This window comes from Thunnus thynnus, chromosome 17 (assembly GCF_963924715.1).
Source record: "Thunnus thynnus chromosome 17, fThuThy2.1, whole genome shotgun sequence".
NCBI classification, from domain to species: Eukaryota; Metazoa; Chordata; class Actinopteri; order Scombriformes; family Scombridae; genus Thunnus; species Thunnus thynnus.
The window spans coordinates 2,590,831-2,607,547 of record NC_089533.1 but is presented as its reverse complement, the minus strand read 5'-3'; the positions used below and the strand labels follow the sequence as shown (position 1 = coordinate 2,607,547).

Sequence of the window (16,717 nt, the reverse complement as noted above, 5' to 3'; positions counted from 1 at the left end):
GAACAGGAGGAATGATTACAGCGAGGAAAAACCTCTTTCACTGTTCATATGGACACCTGACTGTTGGTTTAAAACACACTTGGAAAATTGCGAACCCATCCTTTAAACAATTTATAATGACACGACCGACTGGGAGGACATTGCTCAAGTTTCCGAAATGAGAAATATACTCAATGTAAAATTCTTTCAGCAGGTTGAGCTTCATAATTATGCTAAATATTTATTTTAGGGTTGTGGAAACTTCAAGGTGATCAAAATCTACCGACAGAGCAGATATGAGAAGAAAGAGAACAAGTTCAAACCAAATTTAAAACATTTCAGAATTTTATAAAACCTTCAAAACGTATAAAATAAAACCACAACACTACTTTTTGTCATTTTTACATGTAGAATATTTTCTAATGTTAACTCAATGAACTGAATCAAAACATACAATACAGAAGGCACTTCCAGCAACTTTTAAGTAGATCAACAAAACCAGGTCTGGATCTCAGTGTGATCCCACTGCGGTGCAGAGCCTGTAGGTAAATGCAGTCTGCAGTCCATTCGACTGTTTCATCACCATCAACAGACTCACACAAAAGGCTTCTCATATTTATAATTACATATGAAACAACACTCACAGAGCTGCAACAGTTTTTGGGTTGAGATCCTGTTTCTCACTTCAGTTCTGGTGGGAAAACTGAATACTTTCAATGACAACGTTAACAGGCTTTAGCATGTTCAACATTTTAGCTTAGCATGTTAGCATGCTAACATTTGCTAAACAGCACTAAAATCAAAGAAGAGTTCAGGCTGATGGGAATGTTGGACAAAGTGTTGGACAAATTCAAATTTGGACCTGAAGGTGGCGCTACAAGAAAAGTTAAAGGAATTTTCTTCTTCTTTTCTTTATTTTTCTCCTTGTCAACAAATCTCATGTTTGGATCCAAACCAACAATGAACTGATCTACTAACCAGTATTGTGTGTGTATCAAAGCCTGATATATCTTATTCCTCTGTCAGTAGAGGGAGACAGACGCCGCTTTACTAGCTTGGTGTGCTACATGTCACGACCTCTTGACTCTTGAATTTCTCAGTTAACTTCAGTACAAAGTAAAGAGGTTGTGAAAGTGAAGCTTTAAACAGAACCAGACATGCGTGTCTGCTGTACTAGGATCCTCACTGCTGAGAGTTACTATCTTATCACTGTTATTAGTCTTTGGAGCCGTTTCTAAACAAACTAACGTGACCAAACTCTTCATGATGGAGGAACATGTGACCCAGTGCAGCGGTGTGACTCACTGACGTGTTTTTAATAGTTTCTAGACAACAACGGAGGAATAAGATATATCAATAACAATACTTGTTAGTAGATCAGTTCATTGTTGGCTTGGATCCAAACATGAGATTTGTTGACAAGAAGAAAAATATAGAATCACCAGCTTTAATGGATCACTGAAGTTATTACAATTCATCCTGAGGGGAATGTGAACATCTGAACCGACACCAACACTGCTAGTGTAGCTAAAAGTAATGAAGGATACCATCTGCTGGTAAAAACAGAACAATTGTTGGTTTGTTTTTTAACAGATCTAGATGAGTCCAGACAGAAACCTTTGTCACGCTCCACTTTCTTCTGTCATCTCTCTCCTGTAAACGTCATTAAAAGTTGTGGTTGGTCAGCACACACACTGGCATTAATGCACCTCCATCCTCTTCTTCTTCTTCTTCTTCTTCTACTTGATCCTGATCTCGAAGCAGAGACAGTTGCAGGAGTCGCACTCAGGAGGCTGACAGGTGCAGGCACAGTCCCATTTGACACACTGTGGGGGAAAAAGAAAGGAGACAATTCACTGAGGAGAAAAACATCTGCTCGCTGAAAATTTATGTGAAGTTACTTTTAGCCTGGTCTGTTACCGGCTTGATTCCAAACTGTAACACACACGTTATTACCTGCTATCTCATGTACACACATTACACATCAATCAATCAATCAATTTTTATTTATATAGCGCCATATCACAACAGAAGTCATCTCAAGGCACTTTTCACATAGAGCAGGTCAAGACCGTACTCTTTAATATACAGAGACCCAACCCATCTGTGAATCTACATCTTAGCACCACGTTTTTTGGTGCATTTAATGTACATGTCTCTAAAACGGCTCTAAAACCCACATTATCCCTGTTCTTGCGTCCCTCCATTGGCTTCCGGTAAGATTCAGAATAAACTACAAGATCCTGCTGATTACATATAAAGCACTACATGACCTCGCCCCTAGCTACATTTCTGAGCTCCTTGTTCCTCATTCCACTTCACGACCTCTTCGATCCTCAAATCTCGGCCTTCTATCTATCCTTGGCACAAACCACAAATCAAGAGGTGACCGCACATTAACATTTTTAGCCCCAACTCTGTGGAAACATCTTCCACAATCCATTAGATCAGCTGAATCCTTGGACTGTTTTAAAGGTATAATATATAATTATTCCACATTAAAATGCCTAATAACAACTAGACCTATGTTATATATGTTGTTGAGTTGTGTACTTACATTATCCCAAATGTTTCCAACAAGTTTCAAACCCAGAGAAATCTGTAATTTAATCAAAGTAACTGACCGTTTCATTTGGTCGCATGTCAATGGCGTCATACCTCCTCTACCAAAGAGTAAACACGCACAAGATGCATACGGCGGCGCTGTGTTTGTCCGCTACAATGGCGTCTACCAAAGACTTACACACATACAAGATAATACATCGGCGTTGTGGTTGTTCCACACAAACTGTTATAAATGGACTTTTATTCAGTTTTAAGCCACATTTTCATGATAAACTTAGCCGGAAGAAGGATTTCAGTCATTGGACGTCTGGATCTTAAGTTATCAGAGAAATAAACTGGGCAAACGTTAGCAGCAGCTCAGCTAACAGCCCCTCCAGGAAGTCCGGTGGTCGCCGAACATCGTCGGAGAAACACTGATTTTTTAGGTGAAACAGCTTTAATTAGTATTTTAACGATTTTAATCTGCGTGTACGTTTGTTTTTGGAGAGGAGGAGACCTCTGCGGATAATTCGGCTCCCGGGAGAAACCGACCGAACGTCTGGATCTAAAGTTATAAGAGAAATAAACCGAACAAGTGTTAGCAGCAGCTCGGCTAACAGCCCGTACCGGACGTCCGGTGGTCGCCGAACATCGTCGGAGAAACACTGATTTTTTAGGTGAAACAGTTTTATCCAGTGTTTTTACCTGTAATCTCCGGGTCTGTTTGTTCTGGAGAGGAGGAGACCTCTGCCGGTAAAAACATCCTGAATGATGAACACTGGAGTAATCCTATCCCGGTGAAGCTGGTTATTTAACAACAAAGACAACAACTCCCATGATCCCTTGCTATTTCACACCATCATCACACTCCGTCTTTTGTTATTGTTTTGATTGAGACCCCTAGCGGCTGAAATTACATATTGTGCGTTTAAAAGACGACGTTTATATCAGCAAGCCTTTCTATAGACCTCCCTTCTTGTTCTCATGTGCTGCTTTATTTCTCTCTGTGTCACGTTTGTCTATTTTATTAATCTGTTTCAATTCTGCCTGTGTCTGTGAAGCGCTTTGTAACTGTGTGTTTTAAAAAGTGCTATACAAATAAAAGCTTACTTACTTACATGTGCATTAAAAACTACCTTAAAGCATCATCGACTGTCACAAACAACAAAAATATATGTTCCTGCATTCCAGCACCCAAGAACAGAATAATAACAAGTATATACTTAATCTTATCAAAGTCCACCTATAATACAAAATAAACTGCTGCATGAACTTAAATAATGTTGTAAACATGTATAACGTGCTATATACACTCCTGATTTGACAAACATCACATTGTCTGTCTTGTGTGATTGGATATATTGAAATATAATAAAATAAGACATCAGAGAGGAAGTGGTGTCTTATTTTTACGACACAATTTTAGCTTCTTGACAGATTTTGCTGCCTGATGTGAGAATGGTTTAAATTAACTTAGGAAAGTGTTTTTACAGAGATGGAAACCACCGGCTTAGTGTGACTGAAAAAGCCAAAATAGAGAGAAAAGGCTTGTTTTTTTTTAAATGTAAACACATCAGTTTTAATTCCAAGTCTTTGCAAGTCGGTGAGACAAAGACAAATTTCCTTTCTTAGCGGGACAAATGGAAAATGGTCAGTAGGAATGTGGAGTGAACATGTTTACTTACAGTAGGAGAAGGACAGTTTTTACTCAGATATGAGCGCAGGTTCGGCGGCTTAAAGTCACATATTTCAGCCAATCTGAGGCACTGTTCACATAAAGAAATGTCTGGACAGCAATCGCCACATGTTGAAGAGCAGCGGCCCTTTGAGAGACAGGAAACAAAGACAAATAAAAATCACCATCATCATCATCATCAACGCTGCCACACTTTAATGACTCCACTGCTGCTGAACCCAGCTAATCTATAAATTCATATTTTTGTTATATAAAAAGCCAAGCCAAGGTCATGCATAATGAATATGTCCTTTAGGGATGTTTCCAGCTACTGTATTAACTTATTTTAAGTTACATCATTCATACTTTTAGATATTTTCTATTAAAACTGAAAGAATATATAATGGTTCTGTGCATCGCTGTCTGCCTCAGCGTCCACCACCAGGGTGTGTCAAAACCACACATGATCACATTTGCCACATAATAATATCTCAGGAATCTACAAAAAGGGTTTTAAACAGAAGCTGAAGATGTTCTTCTTATAGACAAACCTGCAAAATCATTTATATGATCTTTTCTTTTAATGTGTGTTTAGATGAACTGAGATTGTTTTTGTTGTTTTGTGTTGTCAGCCCATTTAAATTTGATATTTTTCATGATATTTTCTTCTTATTTAGAAAAAGAAAACCAACAAACACAAGGTATCATACACATATCCTGAACAAAAGGGTCAAACAAGATGCCTATTCTGATGTTTTGTATAAGTCTATGTATAGTCTTGATGTAATTTCATTAATGAATACCGTGGTAATGTTGTAACTATGTTGTTTACTGTATGTAGTGTAAGTGCAAACACTGATTATAAGAACTAATAAACAATAGTGACTTTAGTTTTGTGTTGACACTGGTCATAATGATTTAGCAACTGGAGTAGTGACGTTCTCTCTTTACCCTATATCACATTTTAGTTATTTTACACATTTTACAAACAGCGGTACAGAGAAAGGCGTCTCTGCTCTGGTTCTGTGGTTCTGTGGTTTTTCCAGCAGCACCAACCTCAAGGCAGGATCGGATCCACAGGACGATCCCCAGAACGATCATGTAAAGACTCACAGCGATTATTATCACGGCAGGCAGAGGGATGGCGAGCTCCCAGGCAGGCAGCACCTGAGGAACAGCACCGCACAGATATTAAACTACATCTTACGTTAACGGTTTCTAGAGAAAAAGTTTCAAGAATTCTTCCTCACCTGCATCGTCTCTGTCTGAGCAAACACCGTCAACATTCAAAAAGGTTCACATCTCTGGGAATTCTGCAGAAAAAACAATCAAACATATGGAGTAAAATCTGGTTATTATGGAGGCTTTCCAAAAGTCTAGCATCTGTTTATGATCTAATAAGATGCAAAATGCTCTATTGTTGTCTGTCTGATCAAATTATTTCATTTTTATTGTTCAGAGTCTCATCTGCTTAGGGCTGCGACTGAAACTTGTAAATGGAAAAGCTTGTTATATTATCCATTGTGTCAAATCTTCATCTGAAAAGTAACTAAAGCTGCCAAATAAATGTAGTGGAGTAGAAAGTACAATATTTCCCTCTGAAATGTAGAAAGTAGCATCACATGGAAATACTCAAGTAAGGTACCTCAAACCTATACTTCAGTACAGTACTTGAGTAAATATACTTGGTTACTTTCCACCACTGCGTAAAAGTTATTATTTCAATCTGTTACTTGTAGTGTTAAAGTCAAACTATGGCGATAAAATGCACAAACTGTGGTGAAGAGTCTGTGAGAGTATTACACTACCGTGAACATGTACACAATAAGATAATGTAGCAGAGAGTTCAAAAACATGAAACAATAATAAGCGTAAAATCCCCCAAACTGAAGATAGTTCCCGTTTAGTTTAATGTAACAGCGGTTTGTTTTAGCGCTGCTAGCATCTTACCGGCCTGTGAGCTCCTGTAGTCTCATAAATGTTCCTCATGTGACAAATACAGACGCTGGTACGTTTGAAATATGATCATATTCTCCTGTTTTTATCGGTAACTGTGGAATAAAAGCGGACTCTGGTTCTGCCGCCTGTAGCTAAAAACAAACTGGGATTAGCTATGGCGGCAGCTGCGTTGCCATGGAGGCAGAAGGGTTCCTAGATGGGACAAAATAGATGCACGGCGGGGCGAACGCGAAAATCAACATGCTGAGGGGATGTTATTAAATGTGTTTGACTGAATAAACAAGTGTGGAAGACGTACTCATTCATTTACTTAAATATAGAGAGCAATACTACGGTGAAAAAATACTAAATTACAAGTAGAAGTCCTGCATTCAAAAGCTTTAAAGGACTAGTTCACTATTTTTAAAGTGTGTGTTAAACCAGCAGTCAGGTGTCCATATGAGCAGTGTAAGAGGTTTTCCTCGCTGTAATTATTCCTCCTGTTCATACTGGATATTAAAAGATCCTTCAAATGTGCTTTCAATGAAAGTGATGGAGGCCAAAATCCACAGTGTGTCCACACAGTCATTTAAAAGTAGATGTGCAGCTTATATGAGTCTTCAGCAGTCTGAGTTAGTCATATCAAGTCTATCTATCAATTCTGAATCAGTTCACAAATGTCAACAATCCTGTGATTCCCAGCACTGTAACTTTATTATGTTACTATACTGCTGTATATACTAGGCCTATGCTCTGTTTCAATTTTCAGTTTTTTTTCTGTTTACTGTGTTGTACTGTGTTGTGTGAGAGAGGACACTTCAAAATGGTTCTAGAGAATTGATCAGTCGAAAAGACTTTCAGGACAATCTGGGATGTTGCTAGACGACTGATTAATGAAAGGCAGGACTTTGCACTGGCTGTTTTCAAAGGGAGAGAACTGAGTTTCAGTAGAGAGGGAGGGTCGCACTGCTCGTTTTTTTTTTCTTTAAGTAATGCACAACTTGAGAGGAGAGAGGACACCAATCAGGGGTCAAGGAGTTGGAGGATAACACTACAGGACGTTTTAGCACAAGATACATGAAACATGACACAACAGGAGGCTTTACAGACTGTAGCATCTGTGGTGGGAGTTCAATAAGACTTCCATGACAATCTGAGATGTTGCTAGACGACTGATTAATGGGAGGCAGGACTTTGCATTTGCTACACAGTGGTTCTGGAGAACTGGATTTTGAGGCAGCAAATTTTCATCATCATTGGAGCATAATGATGCAACCACTTAGCAACCACTCTAAATATCTTAGCAAGCAACCAAACAGGAGCTTTTACTTCTCCTTTCTTAAAGAAAATTCAGACGTATCTTGTTGACATAGGTAATGGATGTATGTATGTGTCTACAGTTAATGTTATTGTGGTCAGTAATATGTTGTACAGTTTATTGAACTATTAATGATGTTATATGGTAATATTTTATATTTCATGCAATATATTCTCGAGTGGTTTTTGTTTGTGTGTTACTGCTCTTGCAGATGTGCATGAAGAACATTTCTGACACAGTCCTTCAACCTTTAAATATTTTTCTTGTATACAACAGATATTGTATTGCACCGCATAGAAGCCTTTTTATGCAATAGATCACTCAGTATAGCCTTACTAGGATTAACTTACTGCAAGTAAATAAAAATGTAGAAAAATTCTGTGGACGCTGCAGCTGGTGCAACATAAACACATAAATCAAATAGTCTATAAAGCAGCAACATGGCAGATAAGGATGAGCAATATTAGCTGCAGCTGCAGCTCACAAACATATTTAAGTAAGTGTGTAGCACACACACACATATGACACTACCTAGCATCATGCATCCGTAAGGGAATCTCTGATTTGTTGCTCTTTATAGGGCTCTGTCTCTAAACATCTGTCTAATCGACGGGCTCAAAGCCAAAGTGAATCAAACGAAGCTTCTGCATAATGTCAACTGGACAGACTGGATTTTACAACTGCGGAAAAGTTTATCACGACATCAACTATTCTATCTTTCACCGCAATGATCACAATGTAAACAGAAATATTTAGTTCACGTTGTACAGTCATCCACCAGGAGAGTGTACTTGCATATGTGTGATTGACCGAAGCAGCATCTCGGCGTCACATCGAGGCCTGATTCAACTTTTTTGCAGGAGCTCTCTGCACTGTTTCTACTCCCACTGTGCTCCACAAATAGTTTTTGATAATTCTGAGTTGAGGGTGAATAATCTACAGTCACAGGAGTTTATCAAAAACAGCATAAAGGTCGTGCACACTGAAGGTAGAAGTTTCACGTCCACCTGCTCACTTCTAATATGTTTAGTCTTGTGGTTATGATCAATAATCTGCTCTACAGTCATGCTGTCATAGTTGGTTTACATCTGTTCTCATATCTCTAATGTAAGATATTACTGTACACATAACGTTGTAGGCGGCTTTGTGTGCAGATGTCAGTTTTTGTTTAGTTACAAGAATCATTAAGTGTTGTATTTTTGCTAGAAGGTGTATTTCCTCTGTGTTATATTAGACTGGATTGTATTACACGTGTTCTGGACGCAGTATTATTATCTTTAGTGTTTCTGCTCTTATTAGTTAAAAGCCAACAGCGCTCAGGATGTTATTAAGTGGTTGCTTGGGTATGTTCAGGTGGTTGATTTATAATAATAATAATAATAAAATCTAAAATAACAATAATACATTTGATCATGTATCAGATCAGATCTCATCCAGAGTATGTCAGATTATTTTAGGTTGCAGTAGGTGGTGTTTCTAGATGTTTCTTTACTCACGTCCCTCTTCTGTGTCCCTGAAACTGTTCCTCCAGGGAACAGAGTCACATCCAGAGAGGTCTCATCTCCTGATCTGATCCTTCTTCTCTTCAGGGTTTCAGGTATTCTGATGTGCAGGCAAAGTGAACCGGATCAGTTCCAGAGTCTCTTCACAGGCTGGACCTCTTTATCAGGTCACAAAGCCTCTGTGAATATTCTAATGAGCTGCTGATTCTGTTTAGATCACAGGCGGCGTCACGTCAATTGACGCGCATCAGTTTCCTATCGTATTCCTATTGAAGTGTTTCTGTGCATAAACAGACTGTTGAATACTGAGGATTCATATCTGCAGTCAGAAAACACTGCAAGCTTGACAAGGACCTGAGCAAAGACACGTTTTAATACAAGAGAGATGAAGATGGACTCAAAGCAGCTTTATCGGCATGACAGATCAGAAACCCGTAGCCTACAGAGAACTATTAACATTGACAGATGATTAGCAATATTCAAACACTTATATCAAATACCATATAATAAAACCGCATTAAATAACAATTACATTCAACTTAACTCACACAAAACAGAAAAGTTGTCCGTATGTTTGGAAGGAATGAGGTGAATAACATGAAAAGCTTTTCTACAGAGCTTGTTTCTCTTGTGCCAGAAACGACTATTAAAGCGATTTGTATCAGACAAATTAATTTCCAATGTCGGAAATAAAATCACGAGAGTTTTGCTGGAGTTGCTCCCGTCATCTACGATGGTTTGGTGTCATAAAACTCAGTGTCTGTCTTTGTCTCGTCTTAACGTTCCGATAAATCAAACATGTTTAATATTATATTAAGTTTTTAGTCTCTTGCAAATAGTGAAGTTGAATGATGTGGACATTGTCAACAGCCAATAGGAGCGCTCTCTCAGCTCCAAACAGGAAGCAGCAGACCGGGTCGTTACTGTAAAAAACTCCTCAAACACCGTCAAACACACACGACAGACGGTGAATTAACAGCGTTATGAGTCGGTGTTTAATCCGGATTGTATCTGATCCACCAAACAGCGCGGATTTTAGTGATAAATCTTTAATTTTTGCAACTGTTCTCCTCTCATTCCCACCGTCTTCTCCCGCTAAAATACTGCAGCTAACTAACGGAGGCTGGTGGCGAGTTGAGGCGACAAAATCCAAAATGTAAAGTTTGTACAGAAATACAGTTTATCTTTATGGATTATATTGATACAGGTTTGACAAGAAGACTGTCGACATATGACGCCTTTTATCTTGTGTTTATAGAGTTATGTGTTCTTGCGGAAACATCAGGATTTTTAATGTCATATTTCTTAAAGGGAGTTTGGCGGAGATCGCAGCTTCACTTTAATTCAAACTGCTAAATATAAATATTTTTAATGTTTCGTCAGCACTACAGAAACACCAGATAACTGCTAAAGTATGATAAGGTTGTGTGACGTTGACTGCTGTTAGTTAATGGTTTGATTAATGGTTTAATAATGTGTGTTTGTATTAATTACTGACGGTGACTTACTGTATTCAGTTTCTATGCTGATTGACTTTTGATGATGTCATCAATGACTCCTGATGACACTTGAAAGCTCATCAATCTCGTTGCCCTTTAGCTTCACTTCTTATAAGTCACATCAACATTTATTCATCCAGAAAAAAGCTCATTTTTCTCTGATTAACATGACCTCTTCTTCCTGTCAGCTGCTGTGTGTCTGCAGTGGATTTACTTACATGAAATGAAAATGAGTGAATAACAGGAACAATCAGCATGTAGTGTCTGTTGTTGTTATAACTGAATTAATTAATTAATTACATTTTTGGGAGGCTGTTTTTTTTTTTTTTTTAGAACAAACCACTGCACACATGCTGAGGCAGCTGTGGTTTCTGTTTCTGCTCAACAGTTTTGTAAATCTAGTTGTAGTTTTACAAATAGTGACCCTGCAGGACTTTGCATAATCTGGGTTCAATAGTTTGTGACTAAAAACTGAGTGACTTATGACACGTTGTCTTTCAGACTCTCAGTCAGTCAGTATAGAGCTGCAACTAAATATTATTTTGATCATAGATTAACCTGTTGAGTATTTTCTCAATTAATTGATTAGTTGTTTGGTCAATAAAATGTCAGAAAATGATGAAAGATGTCGATCTGTCGACGTCCTCAAATGTTTTGTTTTGTCCACAACACAAAGATATTCAGTTTACTGTCACAGAGACTAAAGAAACATTTAATAAGTGCTGGAAAGTAACTAAGTACATTCACCCAAGTACTGTACTTAAATACAATTTTGAGGTATTTGTAATTTACTTGAGTATTTCCATGTGATGTTACTTTATACTTCTACTCCACTACATTTATTTGTTTATATTTCTTTGTTTAAATTGTTATGAACTTTGTGTGAAAGGTGCTATATGAATAACATGTATTATTATTTAAAAATATGGTATATATAATTTATAATTAATATTTATATAATGGAATACAGTTATTAATACTATTATTAAAATGTTCTTACATGTATTTGTTAGTGATTTCTGTTTTAAAGAAGCCAGTCTGCATAATTAACGCTTTTGATACTTTCAGTACATTTTGCTGATAATACTTCTGTACTTTTACTGAAGTAATGAGATGAATTCAGGACTTTTACTTGTATTGGAGTATTTTAAGACTACAGAGTTTCAACTTAGTAAAGAATGGAATGAAAGAATATTTCAGTAAACGTACGTCAACGTGATACTTACAAGATCTACGTGTGCAGAAACAAACATATGTGGAAAAACAAAGTGCTTATTCAGCTGTTCTGATGTCATTTGTGGTGTGTGTGTACAGATCAAATGTATTAATGTTATTGAAAATTCAAGAAATTGAACATTTTGAGATACATGACTCTGTGTGATGAGTATAAAGTTCCTGTTTTTTAAAGGCTGCAACAGGAAGTCACGTGTCAAAGTTCATGTACAATCCACGTAAAACTACTGATGTTTTCATAGGTAGTGTTAAATTCCACTTCATACAGAGGTTGATGTTGAAAAGCTACAATCACACTCACACATACAAAAAACAGGACAGATTTATCAACTGCAGAAATTTTATTGAACCAAATGTGGATTTTGCAAAACAGACTTGCTCTCCATCACCTTCAGTCACAGGAGCACAGTGTGAGCTGACCATGGCTTTGATTTTAAACTACGTCTTTAAACTCATGTTTATAAATTATTGCATTATAGGAAAACGAAATATTCAAGTGTCCAAAACCGCAGGTCTGGTACCAGATTTTTTTTTTTCTTTTATTGGACCAAACAAGAGAGCTGGTCAAGAGCCAGAGTAGGAAACTACCTTCTGTCCTACCGACTATTCAACAAGATAGTTAACCAGCAACTGACTTCATTTCCTACCCTGCAGTCATTAGTAACATCATCGATTGACCCAGCATTCCTCAGTACAGGCCTCTCTGATCAATGTAAGACCACCACTGAACAGACCCCGTATGTCTGAAACTTGGATTGATATAAAATAATGAAAAAATTAGAAAAATGTGCCATCAAATAAAGAGCCTGAAACATAAATAAGCTGGCGTGGGGGCGGTGAAGATATAATGGGTACACAACCTCCGCTCTGCACCTGACAGCAGGCAGCTGGGCATGTAAACACTGCTAGTGGGGAACTGAGGCAGACTGAAGAGAGAAATAACTTAAAGATGGAAAACAAACTTCTTTCAAAACCACCTTCATTCCCCTCCTACAACTGCAGCCTTTGTTCTTCTAAGAAAAAAAAAAAAAAAAAAAAAAATTCACCCACTTGAGCAGATAACACTGTTATAACACCATGACCCTCCTGCACACACCCAACCCCCCTTACCCCCCCACCCCGTTCCCCCATGACACCACTCCACTCCAACATCTGGAGACTCATTGTTTTATTGAAACACCTTGAAGTACAAAACAAAAAAGTTACATGAAACGGTGCCTCCTTTTTATTGTGGCACGAGACCTAAAAAGAAAAAATTAAAAAAGGAAATAAACAAGGGGGAGGGGGGAGGAAGGAGGAAGTGTGTGGGAGGGTCATCACCACTCATCCCTGATGTTGTGTGGAGCTGCAGTGGTGTGTCTTTGTGAGAGCGAGCCTGCCCCCTGGTGTTGTAGGGGGGCGGTGGTGTTACAGAGTCCCATGTTTGTCAGAGGTAATTCACGTGTTAGCTAATAGGAGCTGGTGGGGCTGCGAGGGGGGAGAGGGGGGAGGAAGAGCAACAGCAGCACATAGGAGGATGGGAGGAGAGTGTGGGGGGGGAGATGGGAGGGGTGGGGGGAGTTTGATGGCCTTCCAGGAGAGAAGGGGAGAGGGCTGCTAGCAGCTTCTAGAAGCCGTGGACTTTGAGCTGCTCCTCCTTGGCCAGGTCAATCTGCACAAAGAGAAACAAGAGATCGATGTTAAAATGAGCCCAACCTTCAGTCTGTGCATCACATATCGACTTACTGCTGTCCCCCGTGAAGAAGAAAACAACTCAGCTGAGACAAACACTCACAGCTGGGAAAAGTTATCCCAACAACACGTGGTGAAACAATAAAATACCCACCTCAATGAGGAACTGGCAGATATTCTTGCGCTGGTCTCCCTGAAGCTGGATCACTTCACCATACTCTGGGTGCTCAATCACTGTCCCATTGCAGGCAAACTTCTGTTGAGGGTCAAGAACAGAAAAACAATCAGTGGTGGCAAGAAAACACACAGCATTAACCACAAACTGAGGTAGTTACCACTCTTTATAATCACTGAAAACAACAAGGTTAATTACACCTGGGTGTTACCAGGAGTATTTACAACCAGGAAGCTTGAAAGTGCCCCAGGAAACACACATATATACACAAAGCATTTGAGCGCCCGCCCCCATCCGCAGCCGTACCTTCTTGAAGGCCTTGACTAGCTTCTTCTTGTCATAGTCGGTGGCAATGCCCTGGACAGTTGTGAGGGTCTTCCTGCCGTTCCGCTGTTGGATTCTTATGTGGATGTAGTCCTCTGTCCCGGCTGGGAGGCGGTCATCACCCTTAGTTGCATCAGCAAAGGGGTCTGGATGGAAAAAAAAACATGGAAAAAAAAAAGATCAAACTCCAGAAAAGGCTAGGTTATGTGCAGAAAATGTGATGCTTTGCTTCCCTATCCCGACCACACACACACACAACACAAATGTTTAATAATTTTACCAGTGACCATATATTAAAATCAAACTCTTCATCCACCCTGTTGTCACCTGGCATCTCTCTTCAGCCGAATCATATTTCAGATGAAGTGCGCAGACGTAAGAGCTAAATATACAGCTTAACAGCTTACAGGAGGCCGACAGCGGCGGTTAGCGGCATCCTTCAGCCAGAAAACACGACTGTGTTCGGGATAACAGCCGAGTCATGGTACCGCTACTTACGGTTTACGCGACGTGAATCGAAGCCAAATATCATCTGTTAATCTGGGTGAAATAAATCTCACGTTACGGATTTCGGCGACTAACAGATTCCTTGAGCACCACTAACGGAGATGAAGAATAAGCTAACGCGTTGGTAGCTAAATGTAGGCCTAATGGCGGCCGTTTGGACGTTAGCAAAGGCCTGCTAGTCGGCTAAAATCAGACTCTCTTTTAAAAGTTTAACATTAATATCAAATCAATGACTTAAAAGGACAAGCGTTACAATTATTAAGAAACCTTTGCAACAAAGAAAATATCAGCTAGATTTGAATAAAAAGCTTGGGTTAGCTTCGCTAGCTCTCGCCCTTCCCCCACCTTGTCTCACGGATCAGTTTGGTTAAAAATTCAACTTACCAAAAGTTTGGAGGTTCTGGATAGCGGACATACGATAAGATTTGCTTTCCTTTCGGATAATAACTTGGTTAGCGAGCGGTTCGTCGGCTAACTGTGACTTTTATTTGTCGTATCTGGGTTTTGCCTTTCCTCGGGGACGCTGGACTCGCCTTCACAAAGTCTCACAAAATGGAGATCGTCGAGTCCGAAGCACTAGAAAACAAGCCTTTATAGCCCCGCCCCGAAACCGACGTCAGCACGTCGCTGACGTACGTATGGGACAGATGCCGACGGCGTCACCACGCCCTATTATTTCTCAACTTTACTGGAACAGTGACGTCATCTCTTTATAAATTACGTTAATAAAATTACATCTGTAAATTTCCAAAGCATTAAATAACTTACGTGTTATTTTTAAATTTTATTATTATCTTCAGTTCTCTTATTTCTAAAGGTTTTTTGTTGTTGTTTGTTTATTTTATTGTTAATATATATATATATATATATATATATATATATATATATATGACTTTATTCCTGTGCTTTTTATGTTGTTCTATGTCCTTCATTGATCTGTTCAACTGTGTGTTTTGTGTGATGGTTTTCCTGTATTCGTGTATTATTTGTGTGTTGTTTATTTCAAATTTTGACTAATAAAATTGAAAAAATTGTTCATTCACTTTTTTATTTTTTTCTTTGCTAAATTTTACATATGTAAATGTAAATTCAATAAGTCCAAGCCTCTTCTGCTTGTTTTTAAATTAAGCTCTAAGTTAAAATGTTAAAGCTGTGAAATCTATGCTTTTATTTACAATCCCTCTGAAAGATGTGTGTTGATATATATTTATTTAAAATCTATTTTTTATGCTTTAGCTTTTATGCTGCTCCTTTATTTTCTTATGTGTACTATTGATCTGTTATATATATATATATATATATATATATATATATATATATATATATATATATATATATAAGCTTCCGTAACTAGTAACGTACTTTACAGATTAAGATTTTAAATGCAAACCATGTGACTAATCCTTAAAATATGATGTACGTTGATCATGTTTATAGATTAAAATACGCATCAGTAGATAAATTTAAATTAGCTCCAGCTACAACATTAAAATGTTTACATGTTATTTCAACAGTTATAGTAATCATACAGTATATTATCTATAATAATCTGAAAGGAGTCATTCTGTATAATGACTTTTTCATTTTTGATACCTTTAAGTACATTTTACTGACAATACGTAAGTATTTTATTTAAGTAAATGATCTGAATACCACATTTTGGGTCCTTTCCTACAAAGACGGCCCCATCTTCACCCTGTCCTGTCTATTTAGATTTTTTACTTATTTCTGAGGTGAGAATGAAACTAAAGATGCAGAAAGATGCAGGGTCCATCCTTTCTTATCTCAGATAACAGCTCATGTGATTCAGGGGAGGGAACTAAAATAAGTTTAATATAAATGATGATGAAATAAAAATGAAACTATTCAGTATCTAAACATCAGGACAGATCAGATAAGGTCAGCTGCCTTTACAAAACAAATACGGCAAACTTTTTCAGCCTCGTAAGTTTAGTTAATATAAAGCATCACTACCCAACATTTGGCTTTATGAACAGTGTTAAGTTTCAAATCTTTTTAAAATCATTAATAGTACATCTTGTTGTCCTTTGATGCATTTTAACCTTTTTGCTAAATAGAACATTCAAAACTATAAAACATCTCCAAAAAGTGAAAGTAAGTTTACCAACAGCTGCATTTTATTTTTTATGTAAAAAATATGAAATAGAAATAGAGTATTTCTACCACCTTGTACATAAAAAGTGAAAGATACATCTAAGATATGTATTTTATATGTAGATTGTATATATTTATGTCCTTGATTATTGTGTAGTAGTTGTGTATTTCTGTGACCTGTGTGTTATTCCTGTCTGCAAACTAAATTCTTCTCAAAACAAATTCATTAATTCAGTA

General features: G+C 37.9%; 2 protein-coding genes across 3 annotated transcripts; both read right to left on the bottom strand.

Moving 5' to 3' along the window:
- Positions 1 to 306: 306 nt before the first annotated feature.
- On the bottom strand, positions 307 to 9,058 carry si:ch211-198p11.6 (uncharacterized). Of its 2 annotated transcripts, none has more exons than XM_067615617.1 (5): positions 8,951 to 9,058; positions 5,449 to 5,511; positions 5,255 to 5,365; positions 4,209 to 4,346; positions 307 to 1,805 (listed from the first exon to the last, which is right to left on the bottom strand). In XM_067615617.1, exons 2-5 carry the CDS (start codon positions 5,482 to 5,484, stop codon positions 1,719 to 1,721), a joined length of 372 nt encoding a protein of 123 aa, XP_067471718.1. In that variant the 5' UTR covers positions 5,485 to 5,511; positions 8,951 to 9,058; the 3' UTR covers positions 307 to 1,718. The 2 variants fall into 2 exon arrangements, with proteins under 2 accessions (XP_067471718.1, XP_067471717.1); XM_067615616.1 differs by lacking the exon at positions 8,951 to 9,058 and adding an exon at positions 6,149 to 6,473.
- Positions 9,059 to 12,839: 3,781 nt separating this feature from the next.
- Positions 12,840 to 14,934, bottom strand: LOC137200907 (eukaryotic translation initiation factor 1b). The gene is made up of 4 exons (XM_067615618.1): positions 14,750 to 14,934; positions 13,841 to 14,004; positions 13,514 to 13,615; positions 12,840 to 13,339 (listed from the first exon to the last, which is right to left on the bottom strand). The coding sequence occupies exons 1-4, from the start codon at positions 14,778 to 14,780 to the stop codon at positions 13,295 to 13,297; spliced, it is 342 nt and encodes a 113-aa protein (XP_067471719.1). The 5' UTR covers positions 14,781 to 14,934; the 3' UTR covers positions 12,840 to 13,294.
- Positions 14,935 to 16,717: the final 1,783 nt, after the last annotated feature.

Bases quoted from the DNA above. Each gene is read 5' to 3' on its own strand.
- si:ch211-198p11.6 (XM_067615617.1), bottom strand. From the start codon at position 5,484: ATGTTGACGGTGTTTGCTCAGACAGAGACGATGCAG. The intron at 5,366-5,448 runs GTGAGGAAGAAT...GCTGTTCCTCAG, and splicing joins CTCAGACAGAGACGATGCAG to GTGCTGCCTGCCTGGGAGCT. The intron at 1,806-4,208 runs GTAAGTAAACAT...TTTCCCCCACAG, and splicing joins AAAACTGTCCTTCTCCTACT to TGTGTCAAATGGGACTGTGC.
- LOC137200907 (XM_067615618.1), bottom strand. From the start codon at position 14,780: ATGTCCGCTATCCAGAACCTCCAAACTTTTG. The intron at 13,616-13,840 runs GTACGGCTGCGG...GACCCTCAACAG, and splicing joins TAGTCAAGGCCTTCAAGAAG to AAGTTTGCCTGCAATGGGAC. The intron at 13,340-13,513 runs GTGGGTATTTTA...CTCTTTGTGCAG, and splicing joins TCTGCCAGTTCCTCATTGAG to ATTGACCTGGCCAAGGAGGA.